The sequence below is a fragment of the Tursiops truncatus genome, chromosome 15, assembly GCF_011762595.2.
Source record: "Tursiops truncatus isolate mTurTru1 chromosome 15, mTurTru1.mat.Y, whole genome shotgun sequence".
NCBI classification, from domain to species: Eukaryota; Metazoa; Chordata; class Mammalia; order Artiodactyla; family Delphinidae; genus Tursiops; species Tursiops truncatus.
Window position 1 is genome coordinate 64,146,640 of NC_047048.1, and position 26,579 is coordinate 64,173,218.

The 26,579-nt window shown below is 38.3% G+C and overlaps 1 protein-coding gene across 5 annotated transcripts in view; it reads right to left on the minus strand.

The window, feature by feature from the left end:
• SAMHD1 (SAM and HD domain containing deoxynucleoside triphosphate triphosphohydrolase 1) overlaps positions 1-26,579 on the minus strand; it is a 63,110-nt gene that overhangs the window by 27,577 nt on the left and 8,954 nt on the right. For 3 of the 5 annotated variants that reach the window (XM_073792974.1, XM_019950792.3, XM_019950793.3), the window contains exons 3-8: positions 26,016-26,088; positions 15,761-15,921; positions 7,952-8,067; positions 5,906-5,976; positions 1,588-1,746; positions 155-255 (exon numbers count right to left, since the gene is read on the minus strand). In XM_073792974.1, coding sequence (XP_073649075.1) covers positions 155-255; positions 1,588-1,746; positions 5,906-5,976; positions 7,952-8,067; positions 15,761-15,921; positions 26,016-26,088 — 681 coding nt within the window. The remainder of the gene's footprint in view (positions 1-154; positions 256-1,587; positions 1,747-5,905; positions 5,977-7,951; positions 8,068-15,760; positions 15,922-26,015; positions 26,089-26,579) is intronic. The other 2 variants (XM_019950794.3, XM_073792975.1) reach the window with 2 other exon arrangements.

Below are 26,579 nucleotides of genomic sequence, written 5' to 3' on the forward strand. Positions count from 1 at the left end.
GGGCCCAGCCGCTCCGCGGCATGTGGGATCTTCCCGGACTGGGGCACGAACCTGTGTCCCCTGCATCGGCAGGCGGACTTTCAACCACTGCGCCACCAGGGAAGCCCAGTATATAAGGATTTTAAACAACTTTTCTGAAGTGTTCAGTGCATACCTGGCAAAATAATCCCATTTGTCCACATCAATGCCATTTCTTTTATTGGCCACTATCTCATAAAGGAAGCTTTTTTCTTTAGGACGCCCTTTATATAGCCACTGGAAGACAAGAAAACCCACTGAAAGTTTTAGGATAGGAGCCAAATCTATTTGTAAGCAAAGCAAAGCAACTGTATTAATCTGAAAATTATAAACAGATATTTGAACGGGAAGGTTAGGTAAGTGAGAAGGTTCTACTCATTCCTTCTTCCATTTAATTCCTAAATTAGTAGAAAAGGGAAAAGAAATGCTAAAGTGTGATACCCTGTTAATACTAAACCTTGTGCCTTCGGAGGGATCCTAACTCTATTACACTTCCCATAACCAACAAGCATTCTTTCTTTTTTTTTTTTTTTTTTACGCGGGCCTCTCACTGTTGTGGCCTCTCCCGTTGCGGAGCACAGGCTCCGGACGCGCAGGCTCAGCGGCCATGGCTCACGAATCTTCCCGGACCGGGGCACGAACCCGTGTCTCCTGCATCGGCAGGCGGACTCTCAACCACTGCGCCACCAGGGAAGCCCCAACAAGCTTTCTTGTTTAAAAATTTAAAAAAAATATAAGATCTAATTATGAACTAGTAAGAATGTTCCTTATATTCTAATGCTTAAATTCAGGCATGAAAATTGTATTGTCTTTCAAAGTAGCCACACATCTAGTCTAAATGATATGCACCATTCAAAGAATTTTTGGAACTCTGTATTTTGTTCGTTTGGGTTTTTTTGGCGGCGCAGTTTGGCCCGTGGGATCCTAGTTCCCCAACTAGGGACAGAACCCGGGCCCTCAGCAGTGAAAGCATCACAGTCCTAACCAGTGGACTGCCAGGGAATTCCCAGGAGCTCTGTTTTTTGGAAACAGGATATTTGCTATAAAATCCACCTCTTTATCTTATGCCTTACAAGTAGCTTTGTATATTTTAAGGAAAAAAACTTTAAAAACCACAAAGGGAAATGCTTTTTTCTAAGTAAAATAAAAAAGATCAAAAAGGAAACAAAACATATTTCCCTCTAAACTAATTCAACTTTTTTCTAGGTCTTCACATATCTAAATATTTCAAATATGTTAATTTTAATGAATAAACAAGACATACTTCTACATTTTCCAAACTAAGTTACTTTAGGCTTCTATATAAAATACTGCATACATATTCATTAAAAATATTTATATATGTATTTTAATTTGGGGGATAACTTCTGAAGAACTCAGTTAAGAGCTGGAAGAACTATATAAGTCTTTTATTTTTTGCATTAAACAGTAGAAATGTATCACATATTTTATCATTTAGTCTCTCTAAAATAGCCAAATGTCACCTCTTCAAATAGATCTGAAGGAATCAAGCAGAGAGACTAGATGAAAGGAACCAGTCAGTTCAAATTAAGTTGTACACAAACTTACCTTTGAAGAATCTTTGATGGGTGACTCAGGTGGTCCTGTAATTTGTTCCTTGATAAACCAAATATCTTCTTCAGGGATGAGACCATACTGTTCCATGACATCTCTGAGTCCGTTAGAATTAACTAGGTGCTCAAACATCATAACCGAGCCCTGTTCATGCTGGGAAAAGTCAGCACAGTATGGTCTGTTGTAGACTCTAGTCCATCAGAGACCCCTCATTATTTAAATTACTCTTGGCTCCAGGTAATTCAGAGGTAAGGTTCTAATGCATGTTAATTATCAAGTTTTCAACTATAATCTTACAGATATTTTAAAAAATCTGTCAAATTTGTCTATATTGGGACTCCCCTGGTAGTCCAGTGGTTAAGAATCCTCCTTCCAATGCAGGGGATGCAGGTTCTATCCATGGTCAGGGATCTAAGATCCCACATGCTGTGGGGCAACTAAGCCCGCGAGCTCTAGAGCCTGTGTGCTCTAGAGAGCCCGCGAGCTGCAATGAAGAGCCCATGTGCTGCAAGGAAAGATCCCACATGCTGCAACGAAGACCCAATGCAGCCAAATAAATAAATAAATATCAGATGGGACTGGAAAAAAAAAACCTCTATATTTTACCAGTCTATAAACCTTTACAAACTAGGTTCATCATTATTACATAAATGTTTAATGAGATATAATCATTTATAATACATAAGTATTGTACACTACAACTGAATATTACCAGATCATAAAGATAGAATAGGTTTTTTTTTTTTTTCTGAGATGTACCACTTGCAGAATCTTAGTTCCCGGACCAGGGATTGAACCCAGGCCCCAGCAGTGAAAGAGCTGAGTCCTAACCACTGGACCACCAGGGAATTCCCAATAGAATACCATTTTAATGAATACCACTATAAAATTTAGTTGTATTGTTTCATCAGCTTTGGAATTTGTGAAGATGCAAGTTCTATTAGCATTTCCATCTACTGATAAAAAGGGGTAATTCCAGGGCTTCCCTGGTGGTGCAGTGGTTGAGAATCTGCCTGCCAATACAGGGGACACAGGTTCGAGCCCTGGTCTGGGGAGATCCCACATGCCGTGGAGCAACTAGGCCCGTGAGCCACAACTACTGAGCCTGCGCGTCTGGAGTCTGTGCTCCGCAACAAGAGAGGCCACGACAGTGAGAGGCCCGCGCACCGCGATGAAGAGTAGCCCCCGCTCGCTGCAACTACAGAAAGCCCTCGCACAGAAACAAAGACCCAACACACCCCAAAATAAATAAAATATAAATTTAATTTTAAAAAAAGGGGGGGGGGTAATTCCAAACTTGCCAGTAAAAACAAAAATGTCTCAGAGCCCTGAAGTCAAGATCTGGACTGGAATCTCAAATTAGACTCATTTTACTCATCTGTCTCTGCTTGCTCATTTATAATCGTTATAAAGATCAAATGGCCCACTGGAGGGAGACATCACAGGTCTTAGCAAAAACAAACTCAAGAAACATGAAGACAAAACCCTGAATAGTCCTATATCTATTTTTTAACTGAATCAAGATATATATCAATTACATAGAGGAAAAACAGTAAGTTTATGAAATTTGGCAGCCATGGCCTTAATCAGGTGATTGAAGTTAATATTACCAGTAATGGCTTAAAAAGACCTTATGTGCCTCTAATGGGATACACTAAGAAGGTCACACGTGGCATTCTGCCAAAAACAGATAGTCTGACAGTATGAGGAAACCGAAAACTGAAACTCAAAGTAAGGGGCAATCCACAAAATAATCTACCTGTATACTTCAAAAAATGACAAGGTCATGAGAGATAAAGACGGAAGAATTGTTGCAGATCAAAAGAAACTAAAGAGAAATGGCAACTAAGGGTAATGTATGATGGATCAGGACCAAAAATGGTTTTCTTTCCCCTTTTCTATATGGACAGTTGTTGAAATTTGATAGAAAGTCTGTAAATTAGATAATAGTACTGTATCAATAATAATTTCCTGATTTTAATAAATGTACTGAGGTTATGTACGAGAATGTTCTTATTTTTAGGAAATACCTACTGAAGCTTTAGGAATAAACGGGCATGCCTACAACATACTTTCAAATGGTTCAGAAAAAAACTTATACATACAGAAAAATTCAAGTTCCACAAAGATAGCACAGACAATAATAACTAAAATTATAAGCAACTTAGAAGTAAATATAATAAAAGATGTATAAAACCTTTATGGAGAAAATTACAACATTTATAATAGATGAGCAAAAGGCCAAAGATACCTAATAAAAGAAACAGCTGTCCTACCAGCTATCAAGACTTATTATAAAGAAGTAACAATTATGAAAAGTGTGGAATGCAACAGAATCCAGAAAGATTCATCATTACAGAATGTTAAAAAAATGTTGGGGTTGGTATCACAGAATCAGTGGGGACAGTGGTAGAGCATTTGACTGCAGATCACTGGGGAAATTCAATAAACAATTATCCATATTAAAAAAGAAATCAAATTTCTACCACACATATGCAGAGAAATAAATTCCCATGAGGTAAGGACTTACATGTTAAAGGCAAAATATTTAAAGAAAAAGACTTGGGAATGGCTGAGTAGATCCTATTTCAATCGACCCTGTTGGAGAAAAAAACTAACTCTGGACAACTTCCTGAAGGTATTGGATTATGACCAAAAGCAGGCAGATGTTAGAGGGAAATAAACACTTGGAAGAGAAAGGCAGTGGGCAATATTCCAGTTCTTTTATGGCTTTTAGCCTGAGGGAGGCCCTAAGGCTGCAGAACTGGAGAGAAACTATCCATCTTACTAGGTTGAAGAACCAGAAATACTTCATCAAAATTTAAAATTTTTGTTTCTCAAAAGCCACCTTCATTAAAGAAATGAATTGGTAAGTCAGAGACTGGGGTGGGGACAGGGACTATATTCACAATACATGTATCTGACTATATATATAATTACTCAAATTGATAACTAAAAGGCAAACATTCAAATTTTTTAAATGAGTAAATGGAAAAACTCTTCACAAAAGATGATTTATCAATGACAAAGTACAGGAAATGGTACTCAACATACCACAGAGGATGCCAAAAAAAAAAAAAAATCCTATAAGAGACCATTTCACACTCATTAGAAAGAATAACTTAAAAAACTAAATGTTGGGGAGGCTATGGAACAACAGGCACTCTCATATTGCTGGCAGAGTGTAAAATGGGAAACGTCCGGTAGTTGCTTATAAAGTTAAGTATCCATCTACTTGATGACCCAGCAATTCTACTCCTAGATGAACCTAAGACAAATGAAAACGTTTTCCATAAAAATCGTGTACAGTAACATGCATAGCATCTTTATTCATAACAGCCAAAAAACTGAAAACAACCCAAATTCTACAAAAGGAGAAAAAAAATCATAACTTATTCATACAATGGAATACTACCTCAGCAATGAGCAGGGACCGACAACTGATGCATGACACACCAACGAATCTCAAAATCATTGTGTTGAGTGAATAAGAGCAAGACACAAAAGAGTACCTATTATAGGATTCTACTCTTATCAATTCTAAGACAGGCAAAACTAGTCTGTTTATAAAAATCAGAAGGTAATAGTGGGAGGGAGATGTAGGAACTGACTGAAAAGGGTCACAAAGGAATTTTCCAGGAAGATGAAAATATTCTATATCTCAACTTGGGTAGTGGCTACATGGATGTATGCATTTGTCAAAACTCACTGAACTGTACACTGAAGATCTGTACAACATATTGTATACGAATTACCTTTAAAGAGAGAGAGAAAAAATAGTGGTTGACATGTAAGAAGTGTTCAATATGTATTAATACCTTTTTCTACTCCAAATAATAGTGTGGCCCAAAATAGGAGTTGACCTAACTTTACTTCTCAAAAATTGATTCCAAAAATACAGGTCAGTCACCTGCAAATCTGTAAGTATAAAATGAACTTAGCTGGTATTAGTTACTTCATGGTCATACAAAATGAGTCAAAGCCAGAGTCAGCCTTTTATTTTTTATTTTATACTAGTGTGATAGAGTAGAAAGAGCATTAAATTAGCAGCTAGGAAACCTGGTTTTCTAGTGCTGGCTTTATCATTTAACAACTTTGTGATTTTTGGTGCATCAATACACCTCTACGAATTTCAAGTTCCTTTATACTTACGAAACTGGAGATAATGATTTCCTCCTTAGAGATTACAGTGAGGATCAAATGAAAGCATTATATATAAACACTCTGAAAAACTGTAAAAGGAAGAATACTTTAACACAGCAGTCATTGCTTAGTCTTTATTTTATTGACTATTAAATATATGAATACATACCGTCCATTTCACATCTGGGCGAGCAAGTGGAATAAATCTTCCATCGAACATATGAGAAAATGGCCCATGACCTTAAAAACAAAAGCAGCCTTAGAACAAGAAAAATGTTTGTAAATTGGTAAAATGTAAATCTTTTTAGTTAAACTTGAATATCAATAGAAATTAATAATCTATAAATACATCACAAAAAGGAACAAACCCTTCCTTCCTATTTTCTAAAACAAGAGAACAGGAAGCAGAACAAATACAGGAAAGTAAGCTCTCCACTGAGGGGTCTCTGAGTCACCATAGTTTACATAAATCTGATAAAAGGACAGTTTTGTGTAACCAAAGGAATGTTAATGACAAAAACTTTTGGCTTCTTCAGATTATATATTGGTAGTGTTAGAACAGCAGTTTTAACACAATCCACTAGGGTTAGAAAGAAAATATTAGAACTTTATTACTCTCAACCTTTAAAAACATCTATTTTTATGTAAATTTTATAATGTATGTAATTTATTTTATAATAAATATACACATATCAGGGCTTATCTTGGGTTTTTACTGATGATATGGGCAATCAAAAGTGGAGATCACTACTTTATCTTATTCATAAGTGATCTTAACATTCCACAACATCTAGTAATATGAAACTTTGCTGAGGCACAACTCTGGATTATCAGAATTTCTGAAGGAGTTACAGTTGGCCCTCTGCATCCGCAGATTCAATCAACCTCGGACAAAAAAATATTCAGAAAAAAAAATTCCAGAAAGTTCCAAAAAGCAAAACTTGAATTTGCCAGGCTTGCTGGCAACTATTTACATATAGCTTACATTGTGCTGGTATTATAAGTAATTTAGAATTGATTTAAAGTACATGGGAGGATGTGTGTGGGTTATATGCAAATTTTATATAAGGGGCTTGAGCATCCAGGATTTTGGGGTTTTGGGGGGTTTTTTTTGTATCCGCAGGGGGTCCTGATAGATGGGAAAGGGAGCCTACCTGGACCAGCCCTGGGCCTTTTTGCATGTTGCAGTCTGTACACAAAGGCTTGTTACTATAGAGCTCAGACTCCTAGAAATTGGCAAAAGTTTCCAATGATTCCGTCTCAAAATACCAAAAATCTGTTAAATTTATGATCTAGGGCTGATACTGGTCCTACTGAAATCTCCAAGGGGACATGCTGAAGAGCGTGCCCTATGCCTTTAAGTATCTGGCTACTGAAACCTCCCTTTCCCTGCACTGAGGGCACATGCAAACTCTTAGGATCCTCCAACAGGTAGGAATAAATTACAAGGCTAGGGCTTCCCTGGTGGCACAGTGGTTGAGAGTCCGCCTGCTGGTGCAGGGGACACGGGTTCGTGCCCCGGTCCGGGAGGATCCCACATGCCACGGAGCGGCTGGGCCTGTGAGCTATGGCTGCTGAGTCTGCGCGTCAGGAGCCTGTGCTCCACAATGGGAGAGGCCACAACAGTGAGAGGCCCGCGTACAGCGAAAAAAAAAATTACAAGGATAGGGGAAAAATCTCCTGTGATAAAAGAGAACAGTCCTTTTTCTCTTTCTTTGACCATGGAAAAGGATGATATTCTTCTACTTGGATTTAAGTGGCCCAAGACCTCACATGGGTCAGGGAAGAAAAGAAGTTCTCTAAATCCGTTGTTAATCTGTTAGAGCAGATTATGTATTCTAGGTGTGAGAAGAATAGATTTGACAAATTATCTAAAGGAAAATGGCAATTTTATTTCAACCAAGATAAAGGAAAAATCAAATTCACATCATCCAACACACAGTAGTCAGAAAAAAATCACTATCAGAAAGTCCCTTCATATAACCTGCAACAAAGATGTTTAACATGGGAAATTCACTGAAAGCCTACAAAAAAAAATAGCAATGCTTTGGGCTTATGAATCATTCTAGGAAGAAGCAATGGCACATTTACATTAATGTTAACTGAAGAATTAAAACACAACTTTCATATTCTCCTAGTTAGTTGGATTTTTTAATTTCAAAGAGAGGTACCATGTGGTTTTTACATTAGAACTCTGGCTCTTTGAACTGCTTACCGAGATCATGACAAAGACCAGCGATCTGAACACAGAGCATATCTCGTTCACTTATCTGCAGCTCTGGTTGTTTTTCACTCAGTTCACGAACTAGACGTCCTGCTAGATACCCTACGCTGCAGAGCGGAAAAAACAAAACAAAAATGAAAAAATTACTCTTCTGTTTGAAAGATGAGCGACTGTTAAGATTTGTATTTGTCCTTGATAAATCCTTAAGGAGGCTGTGAATTAGACTTTGGGTGAAGGAGCCTTCCCAGCAGTTTGAGTATAAAAAGCCCTCTTTTCCCCTTTTTTGTTTCAGAGTCTACCTGATTGAACTAGCTATAGGCTCAGTCTCAGGTCATTTTGGGCTGTATTACATTTCTGATTTGTAGGGATTTGCAAGACAAAGACAGTTGTTTTTAATTCCCCAAAGAACTGCTCTGCTGCCTAAATGATTTTAAAAGATTGATTTGCCCAACTACATTTTCTTTAATTTGATTATTATTAGCTTCTGAATATTAGCCCCTAGTTTTACATTATATTGTGTGGGTTCATGTAACCTTACTGGGTTTTTTTTTTTTTTTTTGTATATTTAAATTAATATTTTCTGAGGGGCAGATTTACATACCCTGTCTCATTAATACCAGGCAGCGGAAGCATTCCCCAGTGAGACATAATGTCTACACACAATATAGTGAGGCAAAAGAGATATAAACATATTAAGCCCACTTAAATATACCTACTTTTATAAACTGTCATCTCGATTCAATCAACTCTTACACCTTTAACTTTAGCCTCCATTAGGACCCCATCAACAAGCTGTGGTCTTACAAGGAGTCCTAGAAACTTTCCTTTTTATTCTCTGCCTATTTTATCTATTTTTGTATAAAGGCTCTGGGGTCTCCAGGGAGGGGTTGAGCCCAGGGACACAGGCCTTTTTAAAAAACCTTTAACTTGATTAATTGGTCTAATTGTTGCCCCAAACAATTGTTCAACTGTTGATCAGGTATCTCAGTGTAATTTTCTTCCAGCCTTTTAAATATATGTGTGTGTGTGTGTGTGTGTGTGTGTATTAAACTGGGGTAAATAGAATGATAGAATGGACTTCTTCGGGGCCCTTAATGTTGGGGACCAATAAGATGTCCCCTTGGCCCATCCAACCTTACATAGTGTTGTATAAAAACGTTTGTTTTAATCTCATTACCATCCATTTTATTTATCCAATTTCTTAATAACCATCTAAAGATTTTTATCCTGTTGAGACAAGTCCCGTTAAAATTTCCACCTTCTTGGGAAGAAGTCTCTTAACTTTCCCCTCAGCTTTTTTTCCCTATTAACCAACCCAATTAACATTACTTAACCTAATGTTTTCATTAGCATCTGTAAGGCCCATTGAGGGTAACCCTAGAGACTACAAATAAGGCTTCCCAAACTGGTTTATTTTTGTCTCTTTTAAACTAAGGGAGTCCTGAAATTGGGTCATTTGTAGGGATGTGGATGGATCTAGAGACTGTTATACAGACTGAAGTAAGTCAGAAAGAGAAAAACAAATACCGTATGCTAACACATATATGTGGAACCTAGAAAAATGGTACAGATGAACCGGTTTGCAGGGCAGAAATTGAGACACAGATGTAGAGAACAAACTTATGGTCACCAAGGGGGGAAAGCGGCGGGGGTGTGTGTGTGTGATGAATTGGGCGATTGGGGTTGACATGTATACACTGATGTGTATAAAATTGATGACTAATAAGGACCTGCTGCATAAAAAAATAAATAAAAGTAAAAAAAAATAATTGGATAAAGTCAGTGACAAGATAAATTCAACACCTATGTTAAGTCCACAAAATCAAGAAGAGATAAAAAAACAAGAAACAAAAAACAAAATACTGAGTATAGTTCCCTGTGCTATACAGTAGGTCCTTGTTGGGTATCTATTTTATATATAGCATTGTTGAACTAGATAATATGGTCTCTATTCTTAATGGAATATGTGGTGAATTTACAACAAAAGGTAACATTTAAATCAATGGAATTAAATCCACAACTTATGACAAAGAAAACTGTATCAAATCATGTTGTACACCTTAAACATACACAACGTTATATGTCAATTATATCATGATAAATCTGGGGGAAAATAAGATATTCAAATTTTTTTAAAGTTAAGAAAAAAACTAAAAATGCTAAAAAAAAGATAAATAAATAAACTAAGGGAGTTCTTAGGTTAGCTGTTTTATATATACTACCATCTTCTAAGTTGTTTTTTTATAGGTAAAAATAAAACAGCTGTTTGTTATGAGAGCTCTCTAAAAAATTTACTAATTTACCAAGTTTCTCCAATTTTAAGGATTCACTGTCTGGTCATTGATGAATAGTATCTTTTTTTTTTTTTTTGCGGTATGCGGGCCTCTCACTGTTGTGGCCTCTCCCGTTGCGGAGCGCAGGCTCCGGACGCGCAGGCTCAGTGGCCATGGCTCACGGGCCTAGCCGCTCCGCAGCATGTGGGATCTTCCCGGACCGGGGCACGAACCTGTGTCCCCTGCATAGGCAGGCGGACTCTCAACCACTGCACCACCAGGGAAGTCCGATGAATAGTATCTTAATAGTGACTCAAGCCAATAAAATGCAAGAGGCATCCCCACAAGAGAGTGCAAAGGATGCAGCCTTCATAAGATTTAGAAATTTCCTCCCCCAAACAGCCTAAGAGAGTAAAGTCCTTCGTTGTACAGGTGGTTGCAATGAAGGTTGAGATGACAAAGGCCCCTTATGGGCTGGGACCCCTTATGACAAATTTTCCTGAGAGTTGATACAGCCAGGCAAAAAGATTGCTCAGAATTCCAGTCTATTTGACTGGTTGCCAAATGTACACCATATGTGTACCTCCTGGGTAGCAGAGACCAAGCTCTCAGAACACAGGAGAAAAAAAAAAAAAGTCTAAGAAGATCAGGTAGAACATTTACATCTCTAAGACACAGGTAGAGAAATGCAAGTTCTCCCAGAAGGGCTTTTGTTTCTTTAAGTTCAGAATTTTGAAAAGATGTTTTATCAAGTTGGGTTTTTCTAGCTGCATATGAAAAAAAAATTAATTTTGGAATGTCAAAAGAACCCCAGTTTGGCCATTTTTAGGATGAGCTTTAATTCCCAATTAAGCAAGTACTTGCAAGTACAAATTCTGTACGTACATAATAAAAATTTCCCAGTGTCTGTCAATTGGGGTAACCCATCAGCGTTTTTTAACTGAGCAAAATCTTCCCAGTGTCTTTCAAGTGAGGATAACCCACTCTGTCATTCAACTGACCACAATCTTCCTAATGTCTTTCAACTGAAGATAACCCTGTTACCTCTTTTTGAAACTAAGTTCAAGGAAAACCTACTCCTCCAGTGAGAAGTTAAATACCACCAAATAAAACTTAGGACCATAAGCGAATAACAGGAGATCCAAGATCCAGGAGACACTCATCCAAATTCATCTGGACTCACTGAGGAGACAGACGGGCACAAGAGGCCTCTGCTAGTACCAAGGCTCCAGATCCTCATAAAGTTCAGGCAAAGGAGAAAAGTTGGCTCTGGATCCCTTCGTGGTCACTGAACTGTCAACTGAAGAAAAACACTACCTAAAAGTTCCAAGTTATGTTTTATTCAGAGATCTTACTGAGGACTCTAGCCCGGGAAACAGTATCAGACAGCACTGAGGCATTGTTCCAAAGAGGTAAGGGAGGAACCAGGGTATATAGGAGTTTCTGGTGGAAAAAAAAAACATTTCGTCCAACATCAAAAGACTACTGCTAATGACAAAAACCAGTCACTTCAAGTTAATAATTTTTAGCATTTTCCTATGTATGGGAAGATGTAAGAGTCTGGGGTCATTGAAATTATTCCTTAGATATTCATCTGATCTATCTAGGGCCAGCATGCTGTTTTTCTCCACCCTGAATTCCCCTCTGGGTGCAGCACTGGGGGCAGCTGCAGTGGCTTGATGGCTTGACGGCGGGCAATATTTGTTGTTTACTAGAATGACAGGTAACATTTTTTTGGTCTACATTTGTGATTAGCAGTAATCTTTTTACACTTGACCACATGTTTTCCCCAGCAAAAAAGTTCACATATATACTGGCTCCTCCCTTACCTCTCTGGAGCAGTTCCTCAGAGCTATCTGAGAACTCCTGGGCTATAGTACTCAGTAAGGTCCCCAAATAAAACTTAACTCATAACTTTCACATCGTGCATTTTTCTTTCAGTTAACACTCAAGAATTTCAATATGTTTTTCAAATGTTCTAATATACCTCGAGGGCAACTTAACAGAATAGTCTGTTTCAGAACTAGGCAGAAACACACAGATTCCCAAAAGCAGGACCTCTTGACTCACAATCACTTATCATTAGGGAAATGCAAAATCAAATCACAGTGAGACACCACCTCATACCCATTAGGAAGGGTTTTTGGGGTTTTTTTTTGGCTGTTCCACGTAGCATGCAGATCTTAGTTCCCCAAACAGGGATTGAACCCGTCCCCGCTGCACTGGAAGCACAGAGTCTTAACCACTGGACCACCAGGGAAGTCCCTAGGATGTCTATTATAAAACAAAACAAAAACTAACAAATTTTGGCCAGGATGTGGAGAAATTGGAACACTTGTACACTGTTGGTGGGAATGTAAAATGGTGCAGCCACTATAGAAAACAGTAGAGCAGTTTCTCAAAATATTAAAAATAGAATTACCATATGATCCAGTAATTCCACTTCTGGGTATATACCCAAAAGAAGTGAAAGCAGGGTCTTGAAGAGATATTTGCACATCCACGTTCATAGCGGTCACAATTGCCAAAGAGGTGGAAGCAACCCAAGAGTCCACAGATGAATGAAGGGATAAATGAAATGTAACATATACATACAATGGAATATTATTCAGCCTTAAAAAGTAAGGATATTCTGACACATGCTCCAATATGAGTGACTCTTGGGGAAATTATGCTAAATGAAATAAGCCAATCACAAAAAGACAAATACTCTATGAAATCACTTATATGAGATACCTAGAACAGTCAAATTCATTAGAACAGAAAGTAGAATGGTGGTTATCAGGGACTGGGGAGAAGAGGAATGGGGAATTCAATGGGTACAGAGTTTCAGTTTTGCGAGATGAAAAAGTTCCGGAACTTGGTTGCACAATAATGTGGATATATTTAACACTATTGAACTATAAACTTAAAAATGGTTAGGATGGTAAATTTTATATTCTGTGTATTTTACCACAATTTTTTTTAAAAGCAGAGCTTCTGGTATTGTAATGTTTACAACATAGATTGTAGATAAGGTGCTCAACAAATGTTAAATACACTTTTAGCATTTCTACCTGAAAGTACTTCCTGAATGAATACAATATCTTTCTTGCCCCCTAAACTCTGAGCTTCACAAGGATAGAAACACTTGATATCTTGTTGGTTTGGTAGGCACTAATAAGTTTTCAATAAATATTTGTTGATGAATAAACATTTGAGTAGATGCATGTGTTCTGGCTAATTAAACATGCTTCTAAACAAACAAACAAAACCAAGGTAACGCAGCAGTTTCCCCTTATTATTGGTTTCACTTTCCTCATTTCAGTTACCAGCAGTTAATCATGGTCTGAAAATATTAAATGGAAACTTCCAGAAATACACAATTCATAAGTTTTAAATTATACTTCATTCTGAGTAGCATGATGAAATATCACACTGTTCTGCTCCATCACGACTGTGTCGTGAATCATTCTTTTGTCCAGCGTGTCCCACACATTAAATCACTTAGTAGCCAACACAATCATCAGATTGACAGCCAAGGTTTCCACAGTGCTTGTGTTCAAGTGACCCTTATTTTACTTCATAATGGCCCCAAAGTGCAAGAGTAGTAAAGCTGGCAATTCAGATGTGCCAAAGACAAGTCGAGAAGTGCTTCCGGTAAGTGAGTGAAACGGTCAAAATTCTCAACTCAATAAAGATAGAACAAAATTGTACGCTGAGGTTGCTAAGATCTATCATAAGAACAAATCTTCTACCTGTGAAATAGTGCAGAAGGAAAAAGAAATTTGTGCTAGTTTTGCTGTTGCATCTCAAACTGTCAAAGTTACAGCCACGGTGTGTGATAAGTGCTTAATTAAGATGGCAAAGGCATTAAATTTGTACAATAAGATATTCTGAAAGAGAGAAACCACATGCACATAACTTTTATTGCACTGTATTGTTATAATTGTTCCATTTTATTATTAGTTGTTGTTAATCTCTTACTGTGCTTAATTTATAAATTAAACTTTATCATAGGTATGTATTTTTAAGGAAAAAACATAGTATAAATAAGGTTTGGTAGTATCTGTGGTTTCAGGCATCCACTGGGAGTCTAGGAGCATATACCCCGTGGATAAGGGGTGGACCACTTACACTGTGAGTACTTCATGAAAATCTAGATAACTGTCTGATTCTTCTGCGCCTATGTCCACCTGGCTCTACATTTTTATAATGAAAAAGAAGACCAGGGACTTCTCTGGCGGCGCAGTGGTTACCGCCTGCCAATGCAAGGGACATGGGTTCGAGCCCTGGTCCGGGAAGATCCCACATGCACGAAGCAACTAAGGCAGTGTGCCACAACTACTGAGCCTGCGCTCTAGAGCCCACGAGCCACAACTACTGAGCCCATGTGTCACAACTGCCGAAGCCCGCACGCCTAGAGCCCATGTTCCGCAACAAGAGAAGGCACCGCAATGAGAAGCCCGTGCACTGCAATGAAGAGTAGCCCACACTCGCGGCAACTAGAGAAAGCCTGTGCGCATCAAAGAAGTCCAAACGCAGGCAAAAAAAAAAAAAAAAAAGCAGAGCAAGCAAAGTCTCAACTATGTTGTATGTAACAGAGGTGCCACCTTCTCTAAGCTTGTGAATGCTTTTCTGATTTACACGTTTCCTGATAGGTAAGAAAACAATGTGGTTTTTTTGTTTTTCGTTTTTTTAAATTTATTTTTGGCTGCATTAGGTCTTTGATGCTGCATGTGGGCTTCCTCTAGTTGCAGAGAGCAGGGGCTAATCTTCGTTGTGGTGCACAGGCTTCTCATTGCGGTGGCTTCTCTTGTCGAGAAGCACAGGCTCTAGGTGCACAGGCTTCAGTAGTTGTGGCACGCGGGCTCAGTAGTTGTGGCACACAGGCTTAGTTGCTCTGCGGCATGTGGGATCTTCCCAGGCCAGGGCTCGAACCCGTGTCCCCTGCATTGGCAGGCAGATTCTTAACCACTGCGCCACCAGGGAAGCCCAACGATGTGGTTTTAAAGGGCAATTATGTATAAGACTAAATAGGAAATGTAGGAAAATTAAATAATCAAACTTACAAAGTTAATTATATCAGTAACCAACCCTATTAACTTTTAAATAATATTTAAACACAAATATTTCATCTAAAAGTCCTTCCAGGCACTTTCATTTTCTTTCCAGGAAGGATTTGAGGTGGCTTCTAAGAATACATAAAATAAGTAAAGTAGAGCAAAGTAAATCAAACCTTCAACTTTCTCATCAATAAAATAAGGATATTATTGGGAATTCCCTGGCAGTCCAATGGTTAGGACTCCACGCTTCCACTGCACGGGGCACGGGTTCGATCCCTGGCTGGGGAACTAAGATCCTGCATGCCACATGGCTCGGCCAAAGGAAAAAAAAGTCAAATATTGATTGTCTCAGTCAAACAAGGCTCTTAAAAAAAATAAGGCTATTATTACCATTTTATAAAACTATTTGTTTTCTAAAAGATACGATGTGACCGAGAAGGGACTTAATAACTATAAGTTCCCCACCCCAATACCCTTCTTACCCTAGACTATGCTCAAATCGATTGTGTGAAGCTCCTGGAAAAACATAGTAACCGCCTCCCAACTGCTTAATATATCGCAGGCGCTGAAATTGAGGTGTGTCGATGATTCGGATGAGAAGAGGGTGAAATTCAATGTGACCATGGATAGGATCATTAATCACCTAGAAAATTATAAATTAATGTGAATAACAATACATAACACCATCTAAAATTTTTGTCCAGTCATTCCTATCTACAGTGCAAAGTCAAAGCTATTCATTTTTAAGTAAGAATAATACTAAGGGAAATGACAAGTTATGAATATCTTTACCTTATTTAGGTATCACTACCAGACAAAGCAAGTATATTGGACCTGATGGATTCTAATAATGGATTAATGGATTCTAATAACAGAAGGGTAAAGATTTCAATCTTTCTTTTATGTGTATGATTTCATTAGCCTTTAGTAAGTTAGTCTGGTATTCAAGTTAAACATACTCATTTAACACACTCATTCAGATCACATACACTATTTTACCACAGGCACTGTGTCTAATTTTTTGTAAATGTATCTACCCATCACTATAATCCTTCATTAAAAAAAAAAAAACCTCCTACCATGTAGTAAACAATCATAGGCAGGAAGTACTATAAAATTCTACAGCACTTAATGTCTCTAAGAAGTACTTACTTATACTTAGTAAACATACATTTCATAATTATTCATTACTCTAAGCTTAAGCAGGGGCTTTAAATATGGGTGAAGATCTTTTTTTTTTTTTTTTTGCGGTACGCGGGCCTCTCACTGTTGTGGCCTCTCCCGTTGCGGAGCACAGGCTCCAGACGCGCAGGCTCAGCAGCCATGGCTCACGGGCCCAGCCGCTCTGCGACATGTGGGATCTTCCTGGACCGGGGCACGAACCCGTGTCCCCTGCATCGGCAGGCGGACTCTCAACCACTGCGTCACCAGGGAAGCCCTATGGGTGAAGATTTAATGCTCCTCTATGTTTCTTTAAATAAAGATAACATCTTTCTTAATTGTCCATAACTGTCTTTTAAAAAGAATGTTTCAGAATAAAAAAAGAAACATGATAAATGATCTAATCCATGATTTTCAAACTGCTTCAAATGGTTCCATGAAGTTCCTAAAAAATGTATGGAATTCTGGGAGGTGAAGGGCCTTGTCTGCCTCATTTACTGCCATATTCTCAGAACCCATCAAACAGCACAGTTCCTGGCACAGAGTAGGAACTCAGACACATTTTAAATGACTACTGTTGAAACATTATTGCAAAGTAATACAGTGTACCAAGTATATTATTATAGTTACAGTGTACCAAGTATATCTTTAATAATACACCAAGAATGATGTCAAAGTATCTCAGCAATAGAAGGATGTTGTAATTCAACCCTGTGAATGTCCTTATCAGAGAAGAAAAAGTTGCACAATTTTTAAATATATGAAAATCATATACTGGTCTATTATTTCTCCCTTATACAAGATCAATGTAACCACGAAACAAATGAGAATCTATCTTTTAAATTAATAAATTAATTTATTTATTTTTGGCTGTGTTGGGTTTTAGTTGCTACACGTGGGCTTTCTCTAGTTGTGCCAAGTGTGGGCTACTCTTCGTTGCAGTACACGGGCTTCTCATTGCGGTGGCTTCTCTTGCTGTGAAGCATGGGCTCTAGGCACATGGGCTTCAGTAGTTGTGGCACGCAGGCTCAGTAGTTGTGGCTCGTGGGCTCTGGAGCGCAGTCTCAGTAGTTGTGGCACACAGGCTTAGTTGCTCCGCAGCATGTGGGATCTTCCCAGACCAGGGCTTGAACCCGTGTTCCCTGTATTGGCAGGCAGATTCTTAACCACTGCGCCACCAGGAAAGTCCCAAGAATCTATTTTATTTTGAAAAATTATGAAAGAAAAGTCCCATAATCTACTTTTAATCCATTTAAAGATCTAAAAGACTTCACTGTCAATTTTTCAATGGTTAATAACTGTTTTTAAAAGAACTCAATGAAAATTATTTTTAACTTAGTATCATAACACACACTCTCCTTTCAGGTCAAAATGCATCATGAACAGTTTCTCATGTTTTTACAAATCTTAATAATTATCACTGTAATGGCTCTATTTCATTGATGAACCAACATTTTTAAACCACTCCCCTAACACTGGGCTTTGCGAAACTAGAAATTCTATTTAGTCAATTTCATATTCCCTTTGCAACCCTTAGTGTGTATATGTGATATTAAAGTGTTTTGATCACTTTTTTAAATTAATTTTTATTGGGGTATAGTTGATTTACAACGTTGTGTTCATTTCTGCTGTAAAGCAAAGTGAATCAGTTATACATATACATATATCCACTCTTTTTTAGATTCTATTCCCACATAGGTCATTACAGAGTACTGAGTAGAGCTCTGATCATTGTATATAATCTGTTATTTTTGTTCCTGCAGTATTTTTTTGAGGTATAGTTGACTTAAATATTATATTAGTTTCAGGTTACAACATAGTGATTCAAAATTTTTATAGAATATACTCCACTTACAGTTTTATAATATACTGGCTATATTCTCTGTGCCATACAGTATATCCTTGTAGCTTATTTTATACATAGCAATTTGTACCTCTCAATCCCCTACTTCTATTTTGCCCCTCCCTCTTCCCTCTCCTAATTGCTAACCCCTCATTTGTTCTCTATTATTCTTGAGTTTTTTTCTGTTTTGCTATATTCATTTGTTTCATTTTTTAGATTCCACACGTAAGTGATAACATACAGTATTTGTCTTTCTCTGACTTATTTCACTAGGAGTAATACCCTCCAAGTCCATCCATGTTGTTGCAAATAGCAAAATTTCACTCTTTATGGCTGAGTACTATTCCATTGCGTATATATATCTTCTTTATCCATTCATCTGTTGATGGACACTTAGATTGCTTCCATATCTTGGCAATTGTAAATAATGCTGCTATGAATATTGCGATACATGTATCTTTTCAAATTAGCATTTGTGTTTTCTTCAGATATATGCCTAGGAGTGGAACTGCTAGATCATATGGTAGTTCTATTTCCAGTTTTTTGAGGAATCTCCATACTGTTTTACACAGTGGGTGTACCAATTTCCATTCCTAGCAAGGGTGTACAAGGGTTCCCTTTTCTCCACACCCTTGCCAACATTTGTTATTTGTGGGCTTTTTGATGATAGCCATTATGACAGGTGTGAGATGATATCTCACTGTGGTTTTGATTTGCATTTTTCTGATAATTAGTGACGTTTAGCATCTTTTCATCTGCCTGTTGGCCATTATGTATGTCTTCTTTGGAAAAACGTCTATTCAGGTCTTCTGTCCATTTTCCTTCTACTAATTTTGGGTTCTGTTTGTTCTTCTTTATCTAGTTCCTTTAGATGTAAGGTTAGCTTATTTGAGATTTTTCTTTTTCCTGAGGTAGGTTTTTATTGCTATAAAGGTCCCTCTTAGAACTGCTTTTGCTGCATCCCTTAGATTTTGGATTGCTGTGTTTTCATTTTCACTTGTCTCCAAGTTTTTTTGATATTTTCCTTGATTTTTTTCAGTGATCCATTCGTTATTTAGTAGCATGTCTAGCCTCCACAGGTTTGTGTTTTTTGCAGTTTTTTTCTTGTAAGTTGATTTCTAGTCTCATAGCATTGTGGTCGGAAAAGACGCTTGACATGATTTCAATTTTCTTAAGTTTACTGAGACTTGTTTTGTGGCCTAGAACGTGATCTATCCTGGAGAGTGTTTCATGTGCACTTGAAAAGAATGTGTATTCTGGGACCTCCCTGGAGGCCCAGTGGTTAAGACTCTGAGCTTCTACTGCAGGGGGTGCGGGTTCAATCCCTGGCCAGGGAAATAAGATCCCACATGCCACACGGCATGGCCAAAAAAAAAAAATGTGTATTCTGCTGCTTTTGGATGGAATATTCTCTATATATCTGTTACATTCATTTGGAATAATATGTCATTTAACGCCTGTGTTTCCTAATTGATTTTCTGTCTGGATGATCTGTCCATTGGTGTAAGTGGGGTGTTAAAGTTCCTTACTCTTATTGTGTTACTGTCAATTTCTCCCTTTATGTCTGTCAATATTTCCTTTATGTATTTAGGTGCTCCTATGTTGGGTACATATATATTTACAGTTGTTATATAACTTCTTTTTGGAGTGATCCCTTGGTCATTATGTAGTGTCCTTCTTTGTCTCTTGTAACAGTCTTTGTTTTAAAGTTTATTTTGTCTAAGTTTTTGTTACCCCGGCTTTCTTTTGCTTTTGCTTTTTTAATATTTATTTGGCTGCACTGGGTCTTAGTTGCGGCACACGGGATCTTCGTCATGGCACGCAGGATCTTTAGTTGCGGCATGCAGGATCTTTTAGTTGTTACATGCGTACCCCGGCTTTCTTTCGATTTCTATTTGCATGGAATATCTTTTTCCATTCTCTCACTTTGTCTGTTTCTTTAGGTCTGAAGTGAGTCTCTTGTAGGCAGTCTATATAAGGGTCTTGTTTTTGTACCCATTCATCCACTCCATGTCTTTTGATTGGAGCATTTGGCCCATTTACATTTAAAGTAATTATTGATAGGTATGTACTTATTGCCATTTTGTTAACTGTTCGGGGGTTGTTTTTGTATTCTTTTTTGTTCCTTTCTTCTTCCTTTGTTCTCCTCCCTTGTGATTTGATAACTGTCTTTAGCGTTATGTTTGCATTCCTTTCTCTTTTTTGTGTATGTATCTGTTATAGGTTTTTAGTTTGTACTTACCAGGTTTATATATAGCAATCTATATATATAAATGATTATTTTAAGTTGCTGATCTCTTAATTTCAAATGCCTTTTAACAACCTTACATTTTTACTCCCCTCCTGCCGTGAGTACTGTTTTTAGTGTCATATTTTACATCTTTTTGTTTTGTGTATCCCTTAACTACTTACTGCAGATATAGATGATTTTACTTTTGCCTTTTAACCTTCCTCCTAGTTTTGTACGTGGTTGATTGAATACCTTCACTGTATATTTGCCTTTACTAATAGGCTTTTTACTTTCATAATTTTCATGTTTCTAGTTGTGGCCTTTTCTTTTTTGCTTAGAGAAGTGCCTTTAGCATTTCTTGTAAAGCTGGCTGTGGTGATGAACTTATTTAGGTTTTGCTTATCTATAAAACTTGATTTCTCTATCAAATCTTACTGAGAACCTTGCCAGGTAGGTTCTTGGTTCTTGATATTCTACCACTCTCTTCTGGCCTGCAGAGTTTCTGCTAATAAGTCAGCTAATAGTCGACGGGAGTTCCTGCATACATAACTTGTTGCTTGTGCCTTGCTGCTTTTAATATTCTCTCTTAGTCTACTGCTGATTCCTTCTAGTGTATTTTTCATTTCAGTTATGGTATTCCTCATCCCTGCTTGGTTCTTCTCCATATTTTCTAACTCTTTGTTAAAAATTTCTAACATCTCACTCTGTGAATCCATTCTTCTCCTGAGTTCTTTGATCTTATTTACTATCATTACCTTCAACTCTTTATCAGCTAGATTGTCTATCTCCACTTCACTTAGTTCTTTTGAGGTTTTATTTTGTTCAAATAAAATAAACATATTTTATTTAGTTTGGAACATATTCCTCTATTGTCTTGTTTAGTTTGGAACATATTCCTCTACTGTCTCATTTTGCCTAAATTGCTGTTTTTATTTCTACGTATCTGATATGTTGGTTATGTTTCCTGACCTTGGAGAAGTGGCCTTTTGTGGGAGACGTCCTATGTGTCCCAGCAGCGCACTCCCCTCTGGTCACTAGGGTTATATGTTCTAGGGATGCCCCCAGTGTGAGCTGCATGGGTCCTTCTGTTGTGGTGGGCTGACTACTGTGGGTGGTCTGATAGGCATGGCTGGCACCCCAATTTGCTTGGTTGCCGGGCCCTACCTTGTGTGGAGGCTGCTAGCCACTGGTTGGCAGGGCCGGGTCACAAGGTGGCTGGCTGCAGAACCCCAGGGGATCCTGGGGCTACTGCTGGCTCACTGGTGGGCAGAGCCAGGTTCTGAGATGAGTGGTTGTGAGGCTGAGGTTCCTGAATCTGGTGTTGGCCTGCTGGTGGGTGGGGCCAGTTCTTAACACTGCTGGTTGTGAGTTCCAGGGTGTCCCAAAGCTGGTGCTAGCCTGCTGGTGAGTGGGGATGAATTCCAGGGTGGCTGGCTGAGGAGTCCAAAGTACCTCAGAGCTGGTGTTGGCTTGCTGATGGGTGGGTCCAGGGGCTGGGGCGTCACAGGGCTGTTGTCAGCCTGCTGGTGGGCAGGCGCAGGGCCCAGGGTGGGTCCTAGGCTACTGCCAGCTCACTGGTGGGTGGAGCTGGTCCCGAGGTCTCTGGATGCAGGGCCCTGGGGGTCCCGAAGCTGACAGTCTGCTGATGGGTGGGCCTGGATCCCAGGGCTGCTGACGGAGGCACCCAAGGTGCCCCAGAGCTGGAGCTGGCCTACTGGTGGGCAGGGTTCAGAGGTAGGGCCCCTGGACTGCTGATGTGTTGGCTGGGTCCTGACAGGGCAGGCTGTGGGGCTGCAGTGGTCCTGGGGCCCGTGTCTGCCCTCTGGTGGGCAGGATCAGGGTCTAGGAGCTCCTGGGACTGGTGCCCACCTACTGGTGGGTAAAACTGGGTCCTGGGGCTAGTGCTGGCCCAATGGCGGGGGCACAGCTGGATTCTGGGGTCCCTGGCTGCAGGACCCAGGGGTCCCAGAGCTGGGGGTGTGGGGCTGGTTCCTGACACAGCTGGCTGTAGGGTCAGGGTTGTCCTGAAGCTTGTGTCAGCCCACTGGTGAGCGGGGCCAGATCCTTGGGTGCCTGGCTAAGGTGCCCAGGGTGTCTCAGAGCTGGTGTCTCCCAGTGTTATTTAATATAATCTACTCCTTCTATAGTCACATGGTCCGCTTACTTATCACTTTTAAAGGTATATGATATTCTGTTGTGTTACTAGCCAAGCAGGATGAAACAATTCTATTGCCTTCTGTATATGCCAAGCACTGAGGATGAGGGATGAATAATTACCATTCCTGCCCCCAGGAAAAATAATAGAATCTATTTGTAGAGTAGTGGGGAAAGAGAATGGGGAAAAAGAAACAAAAGAAGGAGTGGTCAGTTCTACCCTGAAGAAAGGGGAACAGGAACCCTCAGAAAAAGATTCAGAGGTGGTGATTCTATAATTTCACACATATTAGGTAGACATTTCACTGTTTTACAATTCTGTTTTAAAAAGACCAGGGACTTTCCTGGTCGTCCAGTGGTTAGGACTCTGCGCTTCCACCGTGGGGAGGGCACAGGTTAGATCCCTGATCAGGGAACTAGGATCCCCAAAGCCACACAGCATGGCCAAAAAAAAAAAAAAAAAAATCACCAATACATTTGACAAATTAGTGCCTACTATGTCAAACACTGCACTTCATCCTCACTATTATGCAATTCCTGGTTTCAGAGGCCAATTGAACTAAATTTAGCATGAAGAAAACTAAGCCAAGAATAAGAGGTTATAGTCTTCGGTTAGGCAATGGTTTCTTAGATATGACACCAAATGCATAAGAGACAAAAGCAAAAATAGATACACTGGACTATATCAAAATTTAAAACTTTTGTGCTCCAAAGAACACCATCAAGAAACTAAAAAGAGGGGACTTCCCTGGTGGGATGGTGGTTGAGAATCCGCCTGCCAATGCAGGGGACACGGGTTTGATCCCTGGTCTGGGAGGGTCCCACATTCTGTGGAGCAACTAAGCTCGTGTGCCACAACTACTGAGCCTGTGCTCTAAAGCCTGTGCTCTGCAATGAAAAGCCCATGCACTACAATGAGGAGAGGCCCCTGCTCACCGAAACTAGAGAAAGCCTGCGCACAGCAACGAAGACCCAATGCAGCCAAAAATAAATAAATAAACACATTTACAAAGAAGCAATACTGATTAAAAAAACAGAACTAAACTAAACTAAAAATATAGGGAATTCCCTGGTGGTCCAGGGGTTAGGACTCTACGCTTCCACTGTTGGGAGCCCAGGTTCAATCCCTGGTCAGGGAACTAAGAGCCCGCAAGCCTCATGATGTGGTCTAAATAAATAAATAAAAAGACAGTAAAAAGATAATCCAGAGGATGGGAGAAAATATTTGCATATTATATATTTAATAAGGGAATTGTATCCTGAATATATAAAGAACTGTTACAATTTAAATTAGATTGTGGTGATGACTGAACAACCTTGTGAACTTTCTAAAAAACACTGACTTGTATATTTAAAATGAGTGAATAAAAGAAAATATCTGTGTGTCACTGAGTCACTTTGCTGTACAGCAGAGATTGGCACAACATTGTAAATCAACTACACTTCAATAAAAAATAAAATAAAATAAAATAAAATGAATGAATTGCAAGGTATGTGAATTATATCTCACTAAAGCTGTTTTTATTTAAAAAAAAAAGGGTTAAAAAAGGTAACTAACACCCCATTGTAAAGCAATGATACTCCAATAAAGATGTTAAAAAAAAAGGTAGATGCCAAATTAGGGTAGGAATTAATTCTTTGTTCAACTGTACTGCTGATGAAGCTAAGGTCAAAAAAGGTATCAATTTCATTACTAGACAGTGACTCACCGACTCAAGTACTTAGTAGCTTTAAGATCTATTTTCAATGACTATAGTTTAATATGAGGTTAAACAATTTTGTTTTTAATGAAAAATAGAAAAAATAAATAAAAGGGGGCAAATGAAACTACTGACTGCCTTGAAAATTACTTCAAAAAGATTTTTTGTTGCAAACTGTGAAAATGTGACCTCAGAGATTATCTGAGATGATCTCAACTAATGAAGAAAACTCATCTTATCTCTGCCCTGCCTGATGAGAACACCCATGCTGCTGCTATTGAGAAAGGACAAAAAAGAATGCAGGACAGCAACTGTCTCCCAATTGCAGAACAAAATATTTAGATATCATCTTTGGTAAGTGATTCTTCTATTTACTTCTTCATAAAAATGAAGTATTTTAATATTAGGTAACATTTTCAAAAAGGGCTACGATTTGATCATTCCTCAAATAACAGATTTGCTCTAAGAACAACTACTTTGTCTGTAAAAGAAGATTCTTGTAGAATTGAACCAAACACACTTATTAAATATCTTCAAACACGATTTTCAATGAAAAATAAGCAGACTAACTTGTAACAGTAAAATTGAAATTCATGTGCTCATAGGATCTGAGATAACTCAATACATAAAACACCTCTGATGAAAAGTGCAAAAGATGACTGTGTAAAAGGAGAATGAGACCCCATCCCCTCTTCCAGGTCTGAAACTAAGTTTTCTTACCCTATAGATGTCAAAAGCATAAACAGTGTGGTACATTTCCTGTAACCAACCAATCAAGAAACATTTCTTTAATTACGGTATTAGAACCATCCTGAAGAGCTTGTGAAAAATGCACATTCCTGGGTCTCTACTGTAAGTTCCCAGAATCAGAATTTCTGAGATGGGAGCTAGGCAGTTGACTGCTTGTTAAAATGATTCTTGGGACACTGAGTGTGAAAAACAGGGCTTTTGAAATGTCTGGAAGGGGATGGGGGATAAGAAATAAACAGTTATTGATAGATCAAATTTTAGGCATATATCTGTTCTTTGGTCTACTGTTTGACAAAAAAGTTCACCAAAACTGATAAGTAATTTTAATTTAAAAGTTATTCTATGACTAAGGGGTAACTAGGGCTATATGTGTCGATATGGATAGTTCTCAAAAATACAACATTATATGAAAGCTTAGAAGGTTACTTCTAATAAAATGAAATTCCATTTATAAATGTTTAAAAAATATGTAAAACAATACTATACACTGTTTATGGCTATACATACACATGTAGTAAAAATCTAAAAAAACATTCAAGAAAATGATTAAACACTTGGGGAAAAAAGGATGGAAACAGAATTCAAGAGGGGTACAAACGAGGCCTTCTACTGTTTCTAATATTTTGTTCTAAAAATAATAGATCTGAAGCAAATTAGGCAAAATGTTAAGATTTGACAAGCTGGGCAGTAGTCTATCTATGCTTTTCTGTGTGCTTAAAATATTTTAGTTTTTCTCGTGGTTATTTTAGAAAATGCAGAAAGTTTAGGAAAGTAAAAACCCATTACTCACAATCCCGTTACTGAAAAGAGATTTCTTTCCATTCTTTTCAAAATGAATTCTACATAATTGAGTTATATCACTTTATATTAAAAAAATAATAAACTCAGATTCCTCTTACCTTCATTGTATAAACATGAGTTTGATCCAGTTGTTGGATATTATTAAGCAGCTTTATTCTCTTCCCATAGGAACTAAAATTATAACAGGATAAGCAAATCTATCATTATTTGCTAAATAATAATCCCTGGAGTATATAATAGTATATAATCAACTGTAGGTTGTTAGAATAGAAGTCAGATTAAAAGGAACAGTTAATAATTCAAACATACTCCTATTAGAAACCCTCTCCCTTCCTTTGCTTCTAAGACATGAAACTCTTCTGCCCTCAATCCTCTTCTCTCTTGGTAAATTCAGACTTCAACACCTCTCATACCTATATCACTGAATGCTCAATTTACACTTCAAACTTATTTTAACCTAATTGAGGCCAACATCTACCCTCATGATCCTAAATTTGCATGGCTCACGTAAGCGAAATCTCAAGATAGGTAAATCCCTTTGAAGTAGAGCACAGTGATAATGAAAAAGGTTTTTGGAATCAGGCAGAACTGACTCACATCTGCACGTGGAATCTATATGATCTTGGAAAAGTTACTTAACCTTTTTTGGTACACTGACGTTC